Raw genomic sequence first — 17,123 nt, 5'->3', positions numbered from 1 at the left:
GACTGGATCGCCAGAACAAGTCTTATTTATGTCTTATATGTCTTATTTTATTTTATTATGACTACCAGATTGCATAATCTGAGTGTAAAGGTGAATATAGGGGTGCTATTCCATGTGTAGAGGGCTCTAATATTAAAAACAGGATTTGCTGACAATTCTGGAACCATTAAAAAGAATTAAAAATAAAAATAAATGAGTCATAGATTAATTGTTCTAATATAGAACATATGTTCTTCTACCTTGTACAGTGGAGCATGTTTTTATTTTATATTCTTTTTTTTTTGCCTAAATGAAGCATTTTCAAACTTATTTTCTCTTATTATGTCTATTTTGTTAGTAATGAGGAGCGTAAATGTGACTATAGGGGTGTTATTTTATGTCTAGGGGGCTCTAATCATGTTAAAAACAGGATTCGCTGACAATTCTGGAACCATTTAATAAAAATAAAAATAAAAATAAAAATAAAAATAAAAATAAAAATAAAAATAAAAATAAAAATAAAAATAAAAATAAAAATAAAAATAAAAATAAAATAAAAACTGTATTTAGAAGGCCTTACCAATTAACAGTGATAAACAATGTATTGCTGTATGTTTTTGCAACCAGTAGAGGCGCTGTTGAGTATGAAACATTAAGCAGTCGATTCCTCTGAGCGGCATTATTGTGTTTAACCTTCCGAAACCTGGCACATGGTGCGTTTTTATGTTGCTATGGTGACTGCGATGTGATGGAATCAGCTTCCTTTACTCAGTAGAAAAAATATATATGTTTTTTGTAGCAAAATTTATCTTTAATTCCGAGAAAAGCATCCATTGCTTCTTAGAGAGGGCATCAGTTTTGGTGCTAGGTGCTAAAAAAAAAAAAAAAAAAAAAAGGACCGGTTGCGACAGATGGATGCACTGGTGATAACGATGCACCTGTTCACCTCTGCAGGGTTTGACGCTTGACACAAAAAAAAAAAAGGGTCGACGGAACCGGTAAAGGGTTATCCGTTAAATACGAGAGTGTCGCCGCATGCGAAGTAGTCGATGTGCAACATCATGTCCTCTCAAGCTCATGCAGCGATGATTTGACCCCGAACCGTTTGTGTGGTCCCCCCCCCCCCCGTCTTCATCTTTTTCTGACATGTTCACCTTGAGGTCACCTTGCCTTGCGCTGATTGTGCCAGTCAAGCGTGTGCCTTTAGGGAGCTCGTCTGCTGTTCCAGATAGCGCATTATAGGCTTCACATGCAGCTCAGTAATTTTTTTTTTTTTTTTTTATGGTTCTTGTCTCCTCTATGCAGATCATGGACAAGGCGCTTCTCCCATCCGTGACTCTCATAGTTGGCTGTGGGGTCTCCTCGCTCACTCTGCTCCTCCTCATTATCATCTACGTCTCCGTGTGGAAGTAAGTCACCCCACCAGCAAACCTCAAAGCTTGGTTCTCTCGTCTCTGCAGCCAAACTTATGGTTTTGCATCTTCTGACTAACCTCCAGGTACATCCGCTCCGAGCGCTCCGTTATCCTCATCAACTTCTGCCTCTCCATTATATGCTCCAACGCGCTCATTCTCGTTGGACAAACTCAGGCTCGCAATAAGGTAGGGTTTCTAACACCGATACTGATACGATACAAACAGAAATATATTTATCCGATACCGATGGATCCACAACCTGCCCTCTTTTGGGATTCCCCCCCCCCCTCCAGGTGGTGTGCACACTGGTGGCGGCTTTCCTCCACTTCTTCTTCCTCTCGTCTTTCTGCTGGGTTCTGACAGAAGCTTGGCAGTCGTACATGGCTGTCACTGGTCGTCTGCGCAACCGCATCATCCGCAAGCGCTTCTTATGCTTAGGCTGGGGTAAGTTAGCGTTTGTTATCTTTCGCTTCAATTTTGTCGCTTTCGCCTCCCCCCCCCCCCCCCTCCCCCTCCCTCCCTCCCCCAGACTCTAACCGCTTATTGTTTATGATTCCAGGCTTGCCTGCATTAGTGGTGGCTGTGTCTGTGGGCTTCACTAAAGCCAAGGGCTACGGCACCGTCAACTAGTAAGTCTTTTTCATGTTTGTTTTTGGTAGAAATTCATTTTTTGTAAGTTTCATAGGGGTTAAACCTGCAAATAATCATTTTTTTTTTTAATCGATTAATCCCAAGCTTGTTCTCTCGATTAATTGCGTAGTCAAAGCTTATGTGTGTGAATATCTTGCAGATGTAATGGGTCAGCTATAATGGAAAACCGAGAAATATATAATTTACTAACATAGTGGATGATTAATGAGTCATAGATTAATTGTTCTAATATGTTCCTCTACCTTGCACAGTGGAGTGTGTTTTTATTTTATATCCTTTTTTTTGCCTAAATGAAGCATTTTCAAACTTGTTTTCACTTATTATGTCTATTTTGTTAGTAATAGGAGCGTAATTATGACTATAGGGGTGTTATTTTATGTCTAGAGGGCTCTAAACAGGATTCTCTGACAATTCTGGAACCAGTAAAGGAGAATAAAAATAAAAATAAAAATATAAATAATAAATAATAAATAATAAATAATAAATAATAAATAATAAATAATAAATAATAAATAATAAATAATAAATAATAAATAATAAATAATAAATAATAAATAATAAATAATAAATAATAAATAATAAATAATAAATGAATACAAAATAAAAAAACTATATTAGAAAAGCAGGAAGTGAACAAATTAATGAGTCATAGATTAATTGTTCTAATATAGAACATATGTTCCTCTACCTTGTAATAATGTTCCAAACAGGATTCTCTGACAATTCTGGAACAAATAAAAATAAATGAAAATAAAAGTAAAAACATAATAAATACAAAATTTTAAAAAACTATATTAGGAAAGCAGGAAGTGAACAAATAACAGTTACTGATTGTAAAAGTACCAGATGGAGGGGTAGGATTTAATAAGCTTTGCTTCTTCCTACTCCTTTTGGACATGTGGAACTGTGAACTGATTATGGGATGCATTCAATTGTAATCTGATGCATGTTCAAATGAAATAAAACCAACTTTGGAAGTTGGACTGTATTTGGAAAATATGTTTTGTAAGGTCAAACATTAAATCATTTTGTCCCTCTTTGTATTCTATTCTAGCTGCTGGCTGTCTCTGGAGGGCGGACTTCTCTACTCCTTTGTTGGCCCCGCCGCTGCCGTTGTTTTGGTTGGTATCTGATCTGATTTCAACATCCTAATCCAATCCAATGCTTTATTCCTCCATGCATTTCCCATTTTATAACTGATCATTCTGTTTTTGTTTTTTTTTTCCAACCAGGTGAATATGGTCATTGGTATTCTGGTCTTCAACAAGCTGGTATCCAAGGACGGCATCACTGATGTGAAGCTGAAGGAGAGAGCTGGGTAGGTCCTATTGATCTTCTATTTGCACCAGGGGGTGTGTGTTTATCGCACCCATCAGCACCATTACAGCTGTACTGATGATGTGGTCCGCTGTCGAGGTTCTCAAACAAATAGCTGTCGAAAAGTAGAAGAATACACCCTTACTCGATTTGTAGAACCTGTTAATGTCAACAACCAACGTAAACTTCAAAATAAAAACATTGTTAGCCACCGGAAGAAAGCATCATATGATGCTTGTGTAGTTAGAGCATAGAAAACTTGTTTACGACCTTTTTAATACATTGTTAGAGCCCTCTCCACATGAAATAACACCCCTATAGTCACATTTACACTCCCATTACACAATATAGGAGACAAGAAAATGAGACTCACATATGTTAGCATTGGGAGAGTTCCTTGTTGTTGTTTTTTTTGTGAAACATGAACACACATTTTTTTCCTTTTGTATTTCCCTGTGTGAAAAAAACAAGTTAATATGAGCTAGCTAACAACAGACATCATTCATTCATTCATTTTTTACCGCTGTCTCGCGGGGGTGCTGGAGCCTATCCCAGCTGTCTTTGGGCGAGAGGCGGGGTACACCCTGGACTGGTCGCCAGCCAATCACAGGGCACATATAGACAAACAACCATTCACACTCACATTCATACCTATGGACAATTTGGAGTCGCTAATTAACCTAGCATGGTTTTTGGAATGTGGGAGGAAACCAGAGTACTCGGAGTAAACCCATGCATGAAACGCGGAAAACGTGCAAACTCCACACAGAGATGACCGAGGGTGGGATCGAACTCGGGTCTCCAAGCTGTGAGGCCTGCGCACTAACCACTTTCTATGCCGCATGTCCTCCAATGAACTGCTTTGCTCAGACACAATGCAGAATGGGAAACTTCAAAAAACTCATATTGGTACTTCTTTGTATATTTTTTAGGTGTTAAGTTACTGTGTGATGAGTTTAGTGTTTTTTTGCAAGCATAAACATGGCTAAAATAAACTAATAGACATGGTTTTGGAATGTGGGAGCAAAAGCGGAGTACCCGGAGAAAACCCACACATGCACGGGGAGAACATGCAAACTCCACACAGAGATGGGTGGAATTGAACCCTGGTCTCCTAGCTGTGAGGTCTTAGCGCGCTAACCACTCGACCGCCATTTACTATTTATGTACATAGAAAATATCAAACTCTTTGAATGCATCTTTGAACGTCACCGTTAAATGGCTTTAACATACAAGTAGCAAGAATTCCCACACTGTTGTGTTTGCCTGAAGTGTGCGTGGGAGTGGAAAAACCCCTCATTGAAATGATACCTATTCTTTGTGTTCTCCTTCAGGGCATCGCTATGGAGCTCCTGCGTGGTTCTGCCTCTGTTGGCTCTCACGTGGATGTCTGCCGTGCTCGCCATCACCGACCGCCGTTCCGCACTCTTCCAGATCCTTTTCGCCGTCTTCGATTCCCTGGAAGGTTTCATCATCGTCATGGTCCATTGCATTCTGCGTCGAGAGGTAAGAGAAACTTTTTTTGATTGGTTTAGCTTTATGCGCTTCATTGAGCTGCGGGTTTTTATATGCAATTTTCCTTAATAATTCCCATTTAGGTTCAGGAAGCTGTTAAGTGCAGGGTAGTGGACCGCAAGGACGACGGAAATGGAGATTCCGGCAGCTCCCATCACAATGGCCACAACCAGCTCACGGTATGTTTTTTTTTTTATGTTTATTGACTTTAATAATTTTTTGAGTGCCTTTTGAATTTTCTTATTGCACTGACGGAATGTTTATACTCTTTTTCAGCAGTCCGATAATGAAAAGGACGGGGATTCGAACAGACAAGGTAAACATGACGCTTTTTTGCTCTTAACAAGTTTTCCATTAGCATTTCATTATGTAAGCCCTCATTGTTATTCTCTTTTGATTTCCTTTTTTAAAAGGAATGAGCAGCTCCTCGGAAGAGAAAATGTCGCCGCCTCAAATGCCTCTTCCCATGGGACCCAACTTCCACACTTTGCCATCCAGCAAAAGCCACATGCAAGCCGTTCCCGAATATTCCAGCCACACTCTCACACTGAAACGGGAAAAAAGCCGTTTGGCCGGCGGAGTCGACCCATCCTGCGGGAAGCCCGTATACGTCTGCGAGGGGGAGCTCTTCCAGCAACTGGATGCCGATCTTGCGTTGGTTCAAGCAGAGGGCGGAGTCTCCAGCAGCGGCGGCGGCGGCGGCGGCTACGTGCTCATGCCCAACACGACGTCCACGCTGAGATCCAAGCCGAAAGACGACTCGACAAAATACAACATCTGCGTGGAGCAACTCCCGCAGGCAAGACTCATGCACATGGGCGGGCCTTTTGCCGAGCCGCAAACCGCCTTCGGGATCAAATCCATCCCTCCCGATCAGATCAGCGTTTCCTATTCCGAGAGGGACTCGCCCATCCAGAACATCCACAACATGTCCAGTGAATCTCACATCACCCATAGCAGCCTGGAGAACACCTTTGAGTCCATGAACTCCATGATGTCCAAAAGCGAGACCATCTCCACCTTATCCATGAGCTCCTTGGAGGTAACGCTGAATTCATATATTTTATTTTATTATATATATTTTTCCAATATTTTGTTTATTCAACTTTTTTTTTTTTACACTTTCTTTTACAGAGACAAAAGTCCCGATATGCTGAACTGGACTTTGAGGTAAATACCAGTCGGATTTTGTTGATTATTATTATTATTTATTATTAAACCAAAAAAAAATGCATATTTAACCAGTCAGATTTTGTTGATTATTATTATTATTTATTATTAAACCAAAAAAAATGCATATTTAAGAAAAAGCATTCAAATATGATATGTAGTACTCTAAATTGGTCACTAGGTGTCAGTAATGATACTGAATTCATGATACTGGGTGTGACACACAAGCACCAGACTTGATCGGGCTTTTATTTTGTAAGTTTGAAGTAGCTCACAACATCACTTCCTGTCTTACAGCCACACACACGTCTTATTTATGTCTTAAATATTCTCGTTATATCAACTATATTGGGTAATAACATCGCAAAGGTGACTATAGGGGTGCTATTTCATGTCAAGAGGGCTCTAATAATGTTAAAAACAGTATTTAGATGGGTGTAAACAGGTTTATTATGAAATATTATTATGCTATTATGCTATCATACTATGAAATATATTATGAAAGTTTGAAGTAGCTCACAACATCACTTCCTGTCCGCGCCGCTGGAGCACATTTACAGCTACACACGCGTCTTATTTATGTCTTAAATATTCTCGTTATATCAACTATATTGGGTAATAAGAGTGTAAAGGTGACTATAGGGGTGCTATTTCATGTCAAGAGGGCTCTAATAATGTTAAAAACAGTATTTAGATGGGTGTAAACAGGTTTATTATGAAATATTATTATGCTATTATGCTATCATACTATGAAATATATTATGAAATATATTATGAAATATATTATGAAAGTTTGGAGTAGCTCACAACATCACTTCCTGTCCGCGCTTACACACATTTACAGCTACACACACGTGCACAAGTCTTATTTATGTCTTAAATGTTCTCGTTATATTGACTATATTGGGTAATAAGAGCGTAAAGGTGACTATAGGGGTGTTATTTCATGTCAAGAGGGCTCTAATAATGTTAAAAACAGGTTTATTATGAAATATTATTATGCTATCATACTATGAAATATATTATGGAAGTTTGAAGTAGCTCACAACATCACTTCCTGTCCGCGCTTACACACATTTACAGCTACACACATGTGCACAAGTCTTATTTATGTCTTAAATATTCTCGTTATATCGACTATATTGGGTAATAAGAGCGTAAAGGTGACTATAGGGGTGTTATTTCATGTCAAGAGGGCTCTAATAATGTTAAAAACAGTATTTAGAATGGTGTAAACAGGTTTATTGTGAAATATTATTATGCTATTATTATACTATGACATATATTATGAAATATTACGATGCTGAGAGAGCAAATTTCACTTTAGACCCCGCCCCCCCCACCCCTTTAAATGAAAGCATTACCTGCAAATGGCATCATTGTATTTGAAACCCCCATATATATAGTATTAATTATTTCGATTTGTGTTTTTTTCCTACAGAAAATAATGCACACGAAGAAGCGTCACCAGAATATGTTCCAGGACCTGAACAGGAAGTTACATCATGGTGATAAGGACAGGGAGTCGCCTGCATCCGACAGCAAGGTAACACATGATCTACTACATATGTCCGTTATCCACAATTACACAAAAAAAAAAAAAAAATCAAATTCATACATTCAAATATGGGCAAAAAAAAAAGTTCCAATAATGATACCAGAGGCAAGGACTCAGTTAATTATTATTATTATTATAATAAAGGAGCATGATGGTGTAAAAATGAGTTATGGTTAACATTTGAATAAGGATGCATTTTCTTCCTTGCTTCCTACAGTCTGTGAGATGGAGCGTATCATCAGCAGGAAGTGACAAAACGAACCACAGCGTGAGTGTTTATATATATATATACATATATATAACCTCACAATTACAAATTTACCGCCTATAAGCAAGGCACACCATCAATAGTACGCTTGCTCCACTGCCAATATTCCTTATTAGACCATTAATTACCTCCAATGGAATTAAGAATAATTCATTTTTATTACATCAGCTACTATGATGAGTGAAGCTAGTGCTAACATGTCATATCTTTGTCTCCCCCCTTGTCCTTGCCGCCCCCCCCTTTATAGGACAAACAGCAGGCTCCCATGGAAAGACCTTGGGAAGCGGTACGGGGATTACCACAGCAGTCTCCTCCCGCGTGGGTTCGCAAAGATCTGGAACCTCTGGCTGCATCGCCGCTGGAGTTGCACGCCGTGGAATGGGAGAAAACGGGCACCCCCATCCCTCTAGTGGGGCAGGACATCATTGACCTGCAGACAGAGGTCTGAACAGAGGGGATGGGATTCGGAAGCCTTATTTTACCTCGGTTCCCTGTCGGGCTCCTGTGTTGGTACAGTAGAGGAATACGAGAAGTGAATCGATGTCTTCAAACCCTCAGCGGGAGCAAAAGGGGGGAGAGTGGAGTGCTTGATGATTGTTTCCTCTCCGAGTGGACTTAAAGCAGCTCTCGTTAGAGTGCTCAGGAGGTCAAAGGGCTGGTGATATGCTCCGTGGTCCATGCCAGGCCAGCGTCGCCTGTGGTTCTTGTAATGTACGCCGGAATCCCGGTCAGATACGTTTGTGCTTCTTTGCAACTTACGAGACAAACCCTACTTTTTTTAAGAGGGGGGGGGGGAATCAGCATATTGACAGCATATTTGAATTAATTTACTTGGAATTTTTTTTTTTTTTTTTTTGTCGTTTCTGGTGCATTTTATTCCTTCTTTTGCCGTTTTACGTCTGGAATTTTAAAAAAATGAGACTCTTCCATGAGACTCATTTGCCATTCATATCGCCACAGTTATTATTGCTGCTATTATTATTATGTTTTTTTTTACTTTAAGTAGGGATGGGTATAATCATTATTGAAGCATTTGTTAAAAATAATGCTGACTAATCACATCTTGTGGCTAATCGAAGCTAGCTTTCTACTGTATCAGTCCACAAAATCCAGACCCCCCCAAAAAAAAAATTTACCTGCATTTTTTTATTGAGCGCCATTGCTAAATATGAAATTCATATTTTCTGGAATTTCTGGGTTTACCTTATATCATTTTTGCCTAAATTATGTATTTTCAAGCATAGAAATGGCTAAATTAACTGAAATACGACTGAATTTAAGGCATTCGGAAGACGCATTCAAAGACATTGTGATGATGTGTAATATTCTACAATAGTCACTAGTTGTCAGTAATGCTACTGTAATGTTCCGCGAGACACACAAGCACCAGACTTGATTCATATTTTTGAATTTCTGGATTTGCCTTATTTTCTATCATTTTTTTTGTGCCTAAATTATGTATTTTCAAGCATAGAAATGGCTAAATTAACTAAAATACGACTGATTATAAGGCATTCGGAAGACGCATTCAAAGACATTGTGGTGATCTACAATAGTCACTAGTTGTCAGTAATGCTACTGTAATGTTCAGCGAGACACACAAGCACCAGACTTGAGTCTATATTTTGTCTTATTTTCTATATACATAAATATAGGGGTGTTAGTTCATTTCTTGGGGGCTCTAGACTGGTTTTGTATGCTCAGACTGACAAAAATTACCCTATTGAGTGCAATTGCTAAATAAGAAATTTCTGGAATTTCTGGATTTGCCTTATTTTCTATCGTTTTTGCCTAAATTATGCATTTTCAAGCTAAAAATGGCTAAGTTAGCTAAAATACGACTGAATATAAGGCATTCAGAAGACGCATTCAAAGACATTGTGATGATGTGTATTCTACAATTGTCACTAGTTGTCAGTAATGCTACTGTAATGTTCAGCGAGACACACAAGCACCAGATTTGAGTCTATATTGTGTCTTATTTTCTATATACAGAAATATAGGGGTGTTAGTTTATTTATTGAGGGCTCTAGACTGGTTTTGTATGCACTGACTGCTAAAATATTTGTCTGAAACGAGGGATTATTGTAAGGAAAACCCCTTCAGGTAGCATTATTGCATTGAAATGGGAGTTCAGAACATTCAGTGCATGATTCTCCAACCCCATCCAATTCTTTGAAATGCCCATCCCTAGTTTATATTTTAATTATGTATTTTTATTTCCGATGTATTGTGATGCAGTATGCACTGCAATATGGGACAAACCAACCGAATCATGACCCCCACCCTCCGTCCCCCCCGTCCCTGCATTTGCTTCGACACCAAAGCACCAGCACCACAATACAGACTCTTGACGCGGAGCAGTGCACTGTGGGAATGGGCTGGTCTTGGTTTCTCAGCCTTGCGGGACCATGTGGACTTCTCTGACGCTCCTGGCGCTGATGTGACAGTGCAGTCGGTCTCTGGCTGTCAAACCTTCAACACATTTGTGTTTTCAGACCATCAGTGTGAAAAAAAAAAAAACAAACGGTGCAATATGATGGGTGCTTGATGCTCAAGCAAGACCGATATTTAGGATTTAGGACATTCTTTTCTTACCGATGATTCAAATCTTTTATACCATCTTCCTCATAATTGCAGAGCATATAGACGCTATATGAGAATATATTGTATAACAAATCTGTATTAGTAATTCAAGGAATTTATTAACTAGAGATTTGTTAGCATTAAACTCCATATTTGGAGGTGTCTGTGACAGGTTAGATCATTGTACTTCTATAAAGCAAACATTGTATAGAATGAATGAATTATCTGCTTCGGGATGTTTGTTATTACTCTCCACTGTGTCGCGACGAGTAATGGAACCTCATGTCCTCATGTAAGAGTGTGTTTTTGATAACCTTGTCAGTAATTACCTGCCAATTTTCCTAGTTCCTCTGTACTAGTCCAATTCATACCTCAAAAGGACGTGTATTGAATAATCATTTGTATTTTCTTGTCACAAATTGTTTTCCCCTCCCTTAAATGTACAGTTTTCACAGCACAAAATGAATGTGATTAATTTCTAATAAAATAATATATACATTACATGACTGATGTGTGTTTATGTATAAACTTTTTCACATACAGAGAAGACAAACAAGACCAAGATCAGCACAGCAAATGAGGACTACAGCAATGGAGGCCATTATATACCTGGGTAGCATCTCTGACATGGACAATTGCTCAGCAAAGCATTGTCCTGGGAAAATCTATTTATTTTTAAATCTATTTACTAATGTTCAGCACTCTATTAAATGTTAAATGTTAAATATTTAGCAATCAAATCCTCAAGTCAGCACATTTCAGACAGGCGGATGATACGGACGCCTCTCTCCCCCAAACGTGGTGGATGAAACCAAATAAGCATAGCAAAGGGGGTGTTTGTCACAACACCGTATCCCTCAGGTTAACTACGAGGTAATAAAATTAAACTTACAACAGTAATTTCTCAAAAATAAAAACATTTATTGTCAATAGAGACCTATTATGCTCATTTTTTGGCCGTTTGTAATGTATTGTGGGCTCGTACAGAGCAGCTAACACCCACAGCCCGCTTCCGGGTTCTCCACTCTGCTGTGGTTGGTCACGCTCCCGCGTGCATAGAAAGACTTCCGGTTTGTACCGCTTTACTGGAGTTAGTAAACGGTATAGGAATTGATTATAAATGGCGATTTACCTCTTTAAAATGTCAGCTTTTAACATACAGTCGTGTGTTTTGGATTCCAAATTCGCTCCGGAAGTAGAGACTGCACAGTCCAAAGTTTCTCAAGAAGAGAGGTTACTTCAAGACGTCACTCAATGGTAAGTAGCTTTAGCATTTTAGCATATGTTTTCTACCTGTCTACAATGGGACTACCAGTGTTAGAAAATTCGGGTAGAGCCACTAATTGTGGTGGGAAAAGGGTATTAGCAACCCCGCTTCCTGTATGCACACTCTATAATGCTACACAGACAAGATGATGGTAGCGTCTTTAGGAATTGTAAACAAATGTGGCTTTCCCTTTCAAGGCATTGCTAGCAATGGTCAATTTTATTTTTAGTATGTGCCATGGACCAACGAAAGAAACACACATGGGGGTGCAAATGGCTCCCAGGTCGCACTTTGTACACCCCTGCTTTAGTAGAAGCACAGATATCAGTAATCTATTTTTAATAGCCATTTTAAAGACTCTGGCAAGGAACATTTATTTTTTTTCCTAAAAATAGTCATGATTTGTTGGTTCCCAAAATAACAAGCACTTAAGATGATAAAAGAGCAACTGTCCTCTATTCTATTTTCATTCTTTCCAAAGAGACAAATCATTACAAAGAGAGGTGCGTGATGTGAAAAGGCATCATATCTGGGACGGACATTTGAGTCTGTTTGGTTTGAACCATTAATACTTTTTTTCATCATTCCGGTTCATTCAGTAAAAAGATTCGTTCATTTCGGTCAATTGGTCATTAGCCTGTGATCTCCCCCTGTGTATAGACCCGGTCAGCCATGACCGACTCGACTCGACTGACTCAACAGCGCAACAGTCGGTCATGAACGAACGAGTCAAAAACGAAGGAGGCAAAAACGAGTCAGTCATGTTCACGTTTGTTCAGACTCGACAGCGAAACAGCACGTGATGACTAGTGGTGTGTCGGTCATGAACGAACGGGTCGAGTCAGTCCGTTCACTCATGTTCACGTTTGTACTGACTCAACAGCGTAACAACACGTGATGACTAGTGGTGTGTCAGTCATGAACGAACGGGTCGAGTCAGTCCGTTCACTCATGTTCACGTTTGTACTGACTCAACAGCGTAACAACACGTGATGACTAGTGGTGTGTCGGTCATGAACGAACGGGTCGAGTCAGTCCCTTCACTCATGTTCACGTTTGTACCGACTCAACAGCGTAACAACACGTGTTGACTAGTGGTGTGTCGGTCATGAACGAACGGGTTGAGTCAGTCCGTTCACTCATGTTCACGTTTGTACTGACTCAACAGCGTAACAACACGTGATGACTAGTGGTGTGTCGGTCATGAACGAACGGGTCGAGTCAGTCCGTTCACTCATGTTCACGTTTGTACTGACTCAACAGCGTAACAACACGTGATGACTAGTGGTGTGTCGGTCATGAACGAACGGGTCGAGCCAGTCCGTTCACTCATGTTCACGTTTGTTCGGACTCGACAACAAAACAGCACGTGATGACTAGTGGTGTGTCGGTCATGAACGAACGGGTCGAGTCAGTCCGTTCACTCATGTTCACGTTTGTACCGACTCAACAGCGTAACAACACGTGTTGACTAGTGGTGTGTCGGTCATGAACAAACGGGTCGAGTCAGTCCGTTCATTCATGTTCACATTTGTACCGACTCAACAGCGCAACAGTCAGTCATGAACGAACAGGTCAAAAGAACTAGTTTTTTTTTGTGAATGGAATGAACGAGGTCACCGACACTGTAACTGTCTTTCAGTCAGATAACCCCACCCACCCACAGAGCGAGGCGTGACGATTGGATAATAACGCAGATAGTCCCGCCCTGCAAAAAGAACGGTGAACTGACTCTCCAAAAAAAAAAGCATTTGTCCCACATGAACGGGTATTTTAGTGGCGGTGACCTTGTTCATTCCGTTCACAAAAAAGAAATAGTTCTTTTGACCCGTTCGTTCATGAGACTATGTCTCTCAACTGGCCTGGGAATGCCGCTGGTCGCTCTGCAGCAATACGCTTCTTTCCTTTCAATAGTTTATCCATTAATGAGGCTTTACACGTGATCTGGTTTGACATTCTTTCACACTGTTCAAGCATGACAAGCACCACTTCAGGAAGCCATTGTGAAGCATCATAGAAAGCGAGTCTTTAAATAAACTTAATGAGTCATTGCCGGTTTTCATGTTCTTCCTTTTTGATGCCGTGTTTTTGCAGATAGTAGCTGTCAATGAGTGTGATGAAAGACTGACACTTGGCACAAGGCAAACAAAGCGCACGAGACAAAAGGAACAATTCTGTAGTTTACTCATTCACAGTTTGCATGCTAGCATTGTTAGCGCTTTTCAACGGGCCACTTTACTGGCTCTGTCGTTATTATTGTCATAATGTGGTCATAGTCCAAATTTAAAATTTAATATTTTGGTCTCCAGTGTCTGGCATTTATAATGCCATTTGACGCCCCTGCACAACTGTTTGATCACTTGCTGGTGTGTTTTGGATCATTTTCCTGCATCAGAACCCAGCTTTGGTTCAACTTGAGTTCAGTGTTTTTCCTTATGGTGGATTCATGAACACTGACCTTAACTGAGGGTTACATTTTTTTTTTGCATGTTTCTGTGGGGTCTTTTGTGACCTCTTGGATGAGTTGTTGCTGCGCACTTAGGGTCCTTTTGGTTGGCCGACCACTCCTGTTTTCGCCATTTGTGGATTACGGCTCTCGCTGTAGTTTGGCTGGAGTCCCAAAGCTGGGCTTCATAACCTAACCTCAGTTAAAGCAAGTTAATTCATTCATTCATTTTCTACCGCTTTTTCCTCACAAGGGTCATGGGGGTGCTGGAGACTATCCCAGCTGTCTTCGGGCGAGAGGCGGGGTACACCCTGGACCGGTCGCCAGCCAATCACAGGGCACATATAGACAAACAACCATTCACACTCACATTCATACCTATGGACAATTTGGAGTCGCTAATTAACCTAGCATGTTTTTGGAATGTGGGAGGAAACCGGAGTACCCGGAGAAAACCCACGCATGCACGGGGAGAACATGCAAACTCGAGGGTGGAATCGAACCCTGGTCCTCCTAGCTGTGAGGTCTGCTTGCCAACCACTCGACCGCCGTGCCGCTTAAAGCAAGTTATTTGTTACATTTTGTGTTCAGTTATGTCGTCATAAAATATACTCAGCTTTCCTGGTCTTTCAGGAGCTCCCAAACGACCACCGAAGGTGCCTGGGTGTTGCTACTGTTGCCATGGTGACCACCAGCATGGGTACAGGGAGCCACGCTGAGTCCTTGTTTTCACAGTAGCGAAACACAAGGTCATTTTAGCCTGAGAACATCTGGCGTTCCGAACGGTTTGGCTGAAATCAAAGTCGAACAAGTCGGTCACGAAGGCTTCCAACAACTCCACCACTCGTTCTGAAAGCTCCATCAAGGTACATTTCCGCCTTTCAGGCTTTTCTTCATCCCTGTTGCCAAATGGGAGCTGAAATGCAACTGTTAAATGATTTATGCAAGTATGTTGACTGCTCCACATGAACCCCCCCCCCCCCCCCCTCAGCTGTTAGACTGTTTCATTGCGACGTCTACTGTAAGCAGAGCTGGTGCAGAATGCAAGGGGTAGCGTTCACAATTGCAATTCTCCAGTTAGGGCCAGAAGTAACTGGATGAAATATCATTTCACATTTAGGGCAGGGGTCTCAAACACACACACACACACACGCGCGCGCGGGCCAATTGTGGCCCACAGACACTAGTTTGAGGCCCCCGCCTTGATATGAAAGTTTAATGTTAGTGTGGCCCGCGCAAGTTTGATACGGATGCTGTATGGTATCATGTACCCAGAAAAAATTATGACGTTTGATTAATGTTCATGTTTAAGGTTAAATAACTGTTAATAGTTATCCTCCCTATCCGTGTGGAAGTGGTAAGTTTTTGGCTATTTAAGTTTAAAGGAAATAACTTGAAGGCTACCGTTTAGGTCGCTAGCTCTCTAGTTTGCGAGTTAGCATGTGTCTCAACACCCTGCAGTTGCGCAATATGTTGTAAATAGTTGTGTTTTGTCATGTCTACAGGGCTCTAATAATGCTTTGTTAATTTTAATCTGAAAAAAAATAATTTGTCTACCCACCAACTATATGTGGTTTCTTAAGTTTTTATTATTTGCCGTTTTATTATTATTATTATATTTATTTATTTATTACTGATTGATTGATTTTCTTTATTCTTGATTTGTTTATTTATTTTTCATCTTATTTTGTGCAGAAAAAAAAATTTTAAATATTTGAGAACAGTGGAATGTTTTATCAGGTGACTATAGGGGTGTTATTTCATGTCAAGAGGGCTCTAATAATGTTAAAACAGTATTTAGATGGGTGTAAACAGGTTTACTATGAAATATTACTATGCTATGATGCTATTATTATACTATGAAATAGTATAAAAACATAAAAATATTGTGAAATATTACTATATTTCACTTTAGACCCCCACCTTTAAATTAAAGCATTAGCTGCAAATGGCATCTTCGTATTTGAAACCCTATAAATATATTAATTCTTTTGATTTGTGTTTTTCTACAGAAAATAATTATGTTAATTAGCAACTCCAAATTGTCCATAGGTATGAATGTGAGTGTGAATGGTTGTTTGTCTTTATGTGCCCTGTGATTGGCTGGGATAGGCTCCAGCACCCACCTTGACCCTCGAAAGGAAAAGTGGTAGAAAATGAATGAATGTGATGTAAACACATCATTACATTGCAGTCAATGTCATAAAAAAAATATGGCATTAAAATGGAATGTTTCAGCAAGCAATACATTATGAAAATGTATTCTTTCATGAGAGGGAAATTGTGCCACAGCTTGTCGTCTGCGTGACCTTACTTTGTCTTTGCTCAGGTTGGTGCTGTTGCCTGGATACTATTTCCTATGGCAACACTTGAGCAGCTTGAGGTGAGCTGCTTTGAAAGGATGCAGGTAAGTGACTGCTCTGCGTGTCCCGTGGAACGGAAGTCTTGTAAATGACCGTAGATTTACTCACTCACTCAAACAAAACGGGCATTTGAGTTAGATTTCCATCATGTGTGTCCCTTTGAATCTCCTAGGAGAGTACAATTTCATTTAGAGTTTGATTTGTATGTATGTAATTCACCACAGTTTAGCTTCCAAGCTAACTAAGGCATTGTTAGCATACATTCAGTGCACATATACAAGCTAATATTAATTATTTTGAAAGGAGTCACCTCACGTGAACGCTGAAAATATCATTAATGAATATAACTGTTAAAAAATAAGCAAAGCAAAACCATGTCAATAAGCTTTATCAATCTTTATGATAGTGTACTGCCACCATTTGTCGCAACGCTGTTACTACCGTGCTTACACTATGAACCGAGTCATAGTTCTCAAGCTTCCGGTTTTCACAGTAAAACGAACGTATTCCCGGAGCAGCACTGCTTCCGGCGCGCTCGGCAACAGACCTTCAAAATAAAAAAAACTCGTAAAACAACATGGTTTCAAC

At 40.0% G+C, this 17,123-nt stretch overlaps 1 protein-coding gene and 1 long non-coding RNA gene across 4 annotated transcripts in view; both read left to right on the top strand.

Annotated features, from left to right (window-relative positions):
• LOC131101788 (adhesion G protein-coupled receptor B1-like) overlaps positions 1-10,954 on the top strand; it is a 72,275-nt gene extending 61,321 nt beyond the window's left edge. For 2 of the 3 annotated variants that reach the window (XM_078791912.1, XM_078791911.1), the window contains exons 21-34: positions 1,285-1,388; positions 1,478-1,580; positions 1,688-1,838; positions 1,954-2,023; positions 3,100-3,166; positions 3,278-3,363; positions 4,697-4,868; positions 4,961-5,056; positions 5,154-5,193; positions 5,291-5,919; positions 6,012-6,047; positions 7,489-7,593; positions 7,823-7,873; positions 8,121-10,954. In XM_078791912.1, coding sequence (XP_078648038.1) covers positions 1,285-1,388; positions 1,478-1,580; positions 1,688-1,838; positions 1,954-2,023; positions 3,100-3,166; positions 3,278-3,363; positions 4,697-4,868; positions 4,961-5,056; positions 5,154-5,193; positions 5,291-5,919; positions 6,012-6,047; positions 7,489-7,593; positions 7,823-7,873; positions 8,121-8,321 — 1,911 coding nt within the window. In that variant the 3' untranslated portion in view covers positions 8,322-10,954. The remainder of the gene's footprint in view (positions 1-1,284; positions 1,389-1,477; positions 1,581-1,687; positions 1,839-1,953; positions 2,024-3,099; positions 3,167-3,277; positions 3,364-4,696; positions 4,869-4,960; positions 5,057-5,153; positions 5,194-5,290; positions 5,920-6,011; positions 6,048-7,488; positions 7,594-7,822; positions 7,874-8,120) is intronic. The other variant, XM_078791913.1, reaches the window with a different exon arrangement.
• A 625-nt stretch (positions 10,955-11,579) lies between these two features.
• LOC144899468 (uncharacterized) lies at positions 11,580-16,813 on the top strand. Its single transcript, XR_013627591.1, has 3 exons — positions 11,580-11,716; positions 14,806-15,038; positions 16,502-16,813. It is a non-coding gene; the product is annotated as an uncharacterized LOC144899468 (long non-coding RNA).
• Positions 16,814-17,123: the final 310 nt, after the last annotated feature.

Source organism: Doryrhamphus excisus, linkage group LG7 (genome assembly GCF_037039965.1).
Source record: "Doryrhamphus excisus strain RoL-2023G ecotype Guam linkage group LG7, RoL_Dexc_Guam_v1.1, whole genome shotgun sequence".
NCBI lineage: Eukaryota > Metazoa > Chordata > Actinopteri > Syngnathiformes > Syngnathidae > Doryrhamphus > Doryrhamphus excisus.
This window is presented reverse-complemented; position numbering and strand designations above follow the sequence as displayed.